The sequence below is a fragment of the Populus trichocarpa genome, chromosome 14 (assembly GCF_000002775.5).
Source record: "Populus trichocarpa isolate Nisqually-1 chromosome 14, P.trichocarpa_v4.1, whole genome shotgun sequence".
NCBI classification, from domain to species: Eukaryota; Viridiplantae; Streptophyta; class Magnoliopsida; order Malpighiales; family Salicaceae; genus Populus; species Populus trichocarpa.
This window is the reverse complement of record NC_037298.2, coordinates 10,383,325-10,391,231: the sequence shown is the minus strand read 5'-3', so window position 1 is coordinate 10,391,231 and position 7,907 is coordinate 10,383,325. Positions and strand designations below refer to the sequence as shown.

The following is a 7,907-nucleotide window of genomic DNA, read 5'->3' as shown; positions in this document are numbered from 1 at the left end:
TTTCTATCTTCTAGAGTTCTACCATTAGTGTCCTTAGCCGTAGACTTAAATTTATAATTTATGGTTTGGCATTAATTTTGTACCTTGTGTAACACGCTTTGATTTTGAAACTGGTCCATTGACCCACGACAATCAATTTGCTGGTGCACTGAACAGGCTTGAGGTGCTTGCTGGTTTGATTGCATTGGTTCATGTTGGTCAGATATGTTGGATAGGTTAAGGCAAGCTGCTGCCGAAGATGTAGCTTATGCCAAGTTTTTTGATCTCGTAAGAGATGAGATCGTACAAAGATACTAGTTGGATAATGGCCTTCATTATGCGAAAAGGGGTTGCGGCAGGCCCAATGGGCGTCATGCCAGCACTCCCCTGGGTGTTAGGCTAGGGTGCCCATAGCCAAGTAAGCAGGTCCCTACAAAGCAATAAATGTTATTATAATTCTGGTAGGGATAGACTTTACTACATCTTAGATTCTCTTTGATCTGAGTCATCTACCACAGCTTTGTGCCACCACGCAAATATATTGTTGTGATGTTTTCTTGAGCATCAACTTCAATCTTAGTCATACTGAAATATTGCTCCATGTCTCACATAAGTTTTCCAATTCCTTGGAACGTCTTGCGCCGCTGAATGGTGAGGTTCAAGTAATTTGAGTTTAGAAATTTAATGTCACGCACACGTCGGTATAGAGCTCTTCTCGGAATACCTGAACATGTCGGTTAGGCCTTCAACTTGCGGGCATGGACAACAACCATGGTCATCGTGACGTCATGCTAAACAGATGGGCGCCCAGCAACTGCCTGCATCCTGGCACGAGCACAAAAAATGAATACCATGTTAAGATAGGAACATATAAAATCTCGTTAATCCATTAATACATGTCATTAATTAGATGACGAGGCATTTGGCTACCTTAGAAAAATCATAGTTACTCGCGTTGTTTACCCATACTTAGTTGAATTTCTTCATTTTGACATTCAGAGCACTAGTCAAAAATCACATCTCACAAACCAATTGCTAAACTGCCAACACCCTTGCTACCAATCTTACTATGTCTCAGCATGTCTTGGACTATCTGTCATCCAAGTTAGAGTTCGTGTCAAACATCTACCCATGTCTTGCTGAATTGTTAGACGTACACTACTACGAAATCTATCACTGTCAATGCACGCTACTGTTGTCTATGCATGTTGCCATTCATGCTAGTATGCCTAAAAAACTTCCATCAAGACAGATTGTAGATCACAAAATCAAACTTGTGCCCAGTGTGACACCACTGTCATAGGCTCACAGCCCTCATATCGTATGTCCCTAAAGGAATTGGGTTAGTTGAGAAAATAATTGACTAAATTGATTGATGCTCACGTGCAAACTAATTTTTAAAAAACTTTAAAAAGAATGTCAAGAGTGCATGGAATTTTTTAGTAGTAGCATTAAACCTCACAAAGTAGATTAATTTGGAAACCTCCAGTCTCGACTTTGTCTAGCTCAAGTTTTCAATAAAACCACGGGAGGAGCTGATCTAACATGAATGACCGGTAAAAACATGACTTTACTTTTAAAAAAAATTTAAAGAGACAATTTTTTAAAAAAACAAATATCAAGACTACACCTTTTTAGATTGACGTTGGTTACCTTGTGACCCAGATCTTGAATTTCATTGGGTTTAATAACTTTATTATTTTTATAAATTGTTTTTATTTAATTTTATAAAAAAAAGTAGATACTTGTAAAATTAAATATCAACTCTAAAATAGATATTTATCTGAGATTGTGATAACCCTAAAGTAAACATAAGTAAATCATGAAATTCATTTCTCAACCATTTTTATATTGAAGAAGGATGAAATAAAAAAACCAATTAAAAAAAATAAAGGACCAAAAACTAAAAACAAAAACATATCGGATTTGATGAGTAAACCTGTCAAATCTATGAATCAGGTAACTTGAATCAACATGTCAAACCCGTGAACTGAATCATGAACTCCACTAGGATTAATAACTTGTTTTTTTAAAACTATTGTTTATTCAACTACATAATAACAAACATAAAAGATTGCAAAATCGAGCACAAATCTAATATTGGGATTATTTTTTAGACAACAATAACCTTATAAAAACAAAAATGAAACAAATTATGAAATTTAATTTTCAATTAGCTCAATATTGAAGGATGAATTAAAAAAAAATTAAACCTGCCAAACTCGCGAACATGTCCATGAACTTTCTAAGATTTAATAAAATGGTTTTTTTAACTATATGATAAAAAAATAGATAAACACAAAATCAAATTCACTTGAGAAAAAATAAAGTACCATGTCAAACCCATGAGTCAGGACAATTCAGGTTACCTCGTCAAACTTGTAAATCAGGTCATTGACTCCACAAAGTTTAATAATTTAATTTTAAAAAAAATATTTTTTATTTAACTTTATTTTAAACAAAATAAATCACATCGCGATGTTGAAATATTTTTCTGATATCAATCTAATACTAAGATATTTTTTTAATAAAATTATAAGGGCATCTATGAGAGAGACGAAAGAAGATCTAAAAACTAAAAATAAAATAAAATTAAAATGCAAACATATAAATAAATTAACAAAACAATGTAGATTACTATTGTAATCTTATTTATGTTTATATGCATGAGGAATAATATTTTCCTGATATTTTTTAGTTTTTTTTGTAAATATAAAAAATAAAATAAAATAAAATATTAATTCTAAATCCTAATAAACACATAATATAATATAAGAACTAAATAAAAAAATTCAATAACCAAAGAAAAAAAGTATTAAAATGCAAAAAGAAAAAACTATTATAATCTATATTATTTATGGGTGCAGGAAAAATTGTATTTTCGCGGAACATGAAATTGAAATTGAAATGTTTTTGAGGCAAAAATGTGAAGGGGAAACAAACAGTATCTATCATGGGCCAATAATGACTCACAACCACACACCTCCCAAGGCCCCAAACCATAAGTAGTAGTCGCGTTTTTTTTGTTTTGAAAATAGCTTTTAATAAATAAATAATATTAATATTAATATTAATAATTGGTAATATTAATAAAGAAAAAAAATAAAAAGCATGGTAAATGAAAATCTTGAAAACGATTTTATTTTATTTTATTTATTTATTAAGATTAATGTATTATAAAATTAATATATCAATTGAAATTAAGGTTTTTCTTGAATAATCTTAATATTTTTATATTTATTTAGTGAATAATTTGTTTTCTTGAGATTTGAATTCATAAAAAAAAAACAGATTATTACTTGATAGCTTATGTGATAAATTAAATATATTTTTTTTTAAATTTGAATCATTATACTCTTTAAACCAAATTAAGTTTATTTTTCAAATAATCTTAAAATCCTAACATAAAATTAATATATTTAAAAAAATAAATTAAATGCTGGTCTAAAAGTTTAAATTCAAAAAATTAAATATGTTGTATATTAGGTAGCTTTTCTCTAATTAAACATTGATAGAGAAAAAACTCTCCTTAAACATCTCAAATAAATCTGAACTTGTTTTTTTTATATGAGAAAGGTAAAATAATTTACATGGGAGTATTTGATTTTTTTAAAAAAGTTGGATAAATGATATCATTAAATATTTGATTTAATTTATTACAAAGAAACATGAAAAAAAAAAGTCCCTAAAAAAATATAAATAAATGATATGATGAGTCCACAACATGCGCAGTCTGTCTGTGCCAGCTTTAGCTTAGACTGAAAAGTGAAAACGCACATTCAGACGCCTCTATCTCCACCTCCCTCCCTCCCTCCCTCAAAACCCACGCAGCTATCACAGAAACGGCAAGCAAACATGTCATCAGACGAGGAAGGAGGAGAGGAGTACTTGTTCAAGATCGTGATAATTGGGGATTCTGCAGTGGGAAAATCAAATCTACTTTCTCGATATGCAAGAAATGAGTTCAATTTGCATTCAAAAGCCACAATAGGAGTGGAGTTTCAGACCCAGAGCATGGAAATTGATGGAAAAGAAGTTAAGGCTCAGATTTGGGACACTGCCGGTCAAGAGAGGTTTAGGGCTGTTACTTCCGCTTACTATAGAGGTGCTGTCGGTGCTCTCATTGTTTATGATATCAGTCGCCGTACTACTTTTGATAGTGTCGGTCGATGGCTTGATGAGCTTAAAAGTAAGTTTTTCTTTTTTCTTTTTTTGTGAATTTGATGACTGCCCATTTTTTGTTGGTTCAAAAGTATTCAGTGGTGTAAAAGGTTTGGTTTTTTGGCTAGTTGTAGTTAGATCTGAAGTTGGAATGATGGATTTTTCAACAAGACTTAAGTTAGAAGAAAGCTATAAATTGATCTCCTTTAGAAAAGTTACTAAAGATGGTTGTTTTTTAGCTCAGAACTTGTTGCCATATCTTTATACTGTGCTTTTTTTTGTTTGGGTTTTCATAGTTGCATACTTTATGGATGGTATTGGCATGACATGAACTTCTTGAATGCTATTAGTTTGCTATTTTGTTGCTAAAAATTGGAAAATATATTCCTTGTTATGCTGACTAGCGATTTGGAAGTGCAAGATCTCAAATTATGATGACTATAATTTCCCCCCCCTTTTGGAGGGCAGGGTTAATGAGTATAAAGTATATACTAACACACTTAAATATAAAAGCAGCTTATTACGATTTCTATGTTGAGTTGCTGTGATTAATAGTTCGGTTCAGTTTAACAAAAAATATGGCCTGGTGAAAGAATACAGTGGGACCTCATTAGTGATTTTATACACTATGCATCTGTTTCTATGTTCACATATGATGACTCGCATCTTGCATTGTAGTGCAATTGGCTGATCTTGGTATATACATTTGGCCCTACAATCATAAAATGTCTATGATTAGCTTTTTTGGTGATGCCATGCCAAATTCTGGGATTGCATCCAAATTGGTCTTACTGTGTTTAATCTTTTTGCACAGTTAATCTTATCTCACGAATTGTTTAGTTCTATGTAATTTTGACGAGAAAGTTGAAGTTGATTTCATATTACTTAGGAACCGAATTACTATGATCATCATTTGCTTAAATTTGTATGCTTTAACCTGACCAGGTTGCCATGGGTGCATGCCAACCAAGCCCAGCCTTTAATCTTAACTGGGTTTGCTTACTTCTTTTTGAGGTTATATTGGGGGAAGTATTTTTCATGCAAAAGAACTTGTAAATACTCAAGTTCAAACAGAGGGATGGCAATGGGTACCTGGGGTTAGATTTCTTGATATCTATACCCTGCCCATTATTCATCAGGTAAGAAATTTAGATATCCATGAACTATTCATCAGAGGTTTTTGGTATCCATTATCTACTATTATTTATTATCAAATAAAAAATAAAATTGTTAATATATATATTTGAAGTATGTATATGTATGTTAAATGATAAATATTATACATATATATGGGATTTATATTAATATTGAAATATTTATATATAAAAATATATATTTCGGGTTAGGTTTGGGCGGGTTTCGGGTTGAGTTTGACAATATCTATACCTTATCCATTATCCATCAGGTAAGGATCCAAAAAATACCCACCCATTCGGGTCGGGTCGGTATCCATTAGGTTTGGATTAAATTGTCATCCCTATTCAAACACAGTACCTTTGTTTATAAGAAGCTCGATTCTTCCTTTAGTCCTTACATATGAGTATGACCAAAATCATCATGTCTTTGAGTGATGTATTGGATAATGTACACATCATGAAATCTACCACATGAATAGCACACAAACACTCACAATGGCACACTTGTAAATATATACAATGTTTTAATATTATGTCAGTGTTTGCAAATCACGTGCTTTGTTGAATGTGTCATTTCTCTCTGTACTTTCATGGGGAGTATCATGAGAATGAAATGCTTAAGTACCGAAGCCATGTTCTGCAGCCATATGATTTGGTGATTGGATGAACTTGACTTCAATTTTAGTGTGTTTGGTATTAGGTACGAGGTGCTTTTGAAAAGTATTTTTCTCTTGAATCAATATAATTTTTTTAAAGATTATTTTTAAATTTTTGACATCAACACATTAAAACCATTTGAAAGCACTTAAAAAACATCAATTTAATGTTTTTTCATGTCAAACACACTTTTGAAACACAATCAAATGCAGGTTGAAATGCAATGCCAAACAACCTACTGAGTCCATATGTTAGAGTAGTGCTATCCATCCTCAAATATTCATCTCAAATGAGTATGGTGAATAAATCGGATGGACTTAACTAGTGACTCTCATATAACTCCAACTATTAAGTGGTTGATATTGTTTAGGGACTCATTCTAGATGAATATTTTGGGATGAATAGCATTCCTCTTGTGCAGTCTACATTGCATTTAAGTGGCGTGTAGAAATAGCGTATGTCCCCAAGTGTGCTGGAGTTCATATCATACCCTATTTGTTCTTTGAAATAATGAATAAACATGCAGTGCTTTGAGCATTGAGCTTCTAAGTGGTGGGAATAATTGAGCGAGAAACAATTAGTCATCCGAGATTCTCAAAAGGTCAATGCACCTTTCCAATGTCTGCATTTTTTTAAGCAGTTCCATTACTGTTTAGTTCCCCTATCGTTGTTCATGTTGAGCACTCTGTTATAATCTGAGAACTGATCTGTTATTATCAATCGTTCTCTGTGCATGGCAACAAAATGATGTTTTTAGCTTGGGCTGGGATTGTTTAGAAATGGCAGAGTTAATATGATTGATTGTTAATGGTTTCTAGATGTCTCAAGATTCAGCAGTATTCCTTATCCTTTGCATGTATACCTTGCATATCTATTTGCTTCCAAGGAATCACTTTCCTCCTGATCGTGGCCCTAGATTTTCACAAATGCCTTTTGGTTTAAAAATCACCTTTTGAACTTAACTGAAACAATTCTGCAGCCCATTCAGATACAACTGTAGCAATGATGCTGGTTGGAAACAAATGTGATTTGGAGAATATCAGGGATGTTAGTGTGGAGGAAGCCAAATGCCTCGCAGAAGCAGAAGGCTTATTCTTCATGGAAACATCTGCCCTTGACTCAACAAATGTTAAGAAGGCTTTTGAGATTGTTATTCGAGAGATATACAACAATGTGAGCAGGAAGGTCTTGAATTCTGATACATACAAAGCTGAATTGTCTCTGAATAGGGTAACCCTTGTTAATAATGGGAATGATTCCAAGCAAGCTCAGAGCTACTTTTCCTGCTGCTCCAGGTGATCTCAGTTCTTCTCATCTCCAACAAGTGTACAAGTTACGGGATTTTACATGGTTGGTTTGATTCAATTTGGATGGTTGGTTTGTTTTATTTAATTGTTATGACATCAGGGCTTTATTAATTGCCAAATAACTTGATATTTATAGAAATGAAATTGTTTAATTCAAGATAAAAGAAAGGGGTCAAGCTCTTTGTGCTCTAGATAGTAGTCATGTAATTGCACAAAAGAAAGCGAACGGTCATAATCCTTTGTGAGCTTGTTTTTTAGTGGAAGTTTTACACGTAGCTCTTGAAATCTTTTCCTTCTATTTACCAGCAACTGCATCCTCTCTCATAAGAGGAGCAGCAGGGATGCATCCTGATCCATTTGCTTTTCGTTTCTTTCTTTTCTTCCTAAAGTCCCATTAAATTATGGATTACTTGTAGTTGGTCTGTGGAAGGAGGTGGACCCTGGCTCAGAGGGACAGCCAGCCAGTTTAAATTAAGCAACCCTTTTTGGGTGGTAAAGGTCTTGCAACTATTGTTCCCTTCCAAGTGATCATAAATAATCTGTGCCCAACCTTTCCTTGTTAATTGCTTTATCATGGCAGACTCTGCTCGGATGTAAGATGACAACGCTCGGGAGCTGAGAAAAATGAACTTTGGTTTCTGCTTGAGTTTGGTATTGTGATAGTTTT

At 33.0% G+C, this 7,907-nt stretch overlaps 1 protein-coding gene across 1 annotated transcript; it reads left to right on the top strand.

The window, feature by feature from the left end:
* The first annotated feature begins 3,700 nt into the window (after window positions 1-3,700).
* Window positions 3,701-7,515, top strand: LOC7468492 (ras-related protein RABA5d). The gene is made up of 2 exons (XM_052447209.1): window positions 3,701-4,168; window positions 6,913-7,515. Exons 1-2 carry the CDS (start codon window positions 3,835-3,837, stop codon window positions 7,230-7,232), a joined length of 654 nt encoding a protein of 217 aa, XP_052303169.1. The 5' UTR covers window positions 3,701-3,834; the 3' UTR covers window positions 7,233-7,515.
* Window positions 7,516-7,907: the final 392 nt, after the last annotated feature.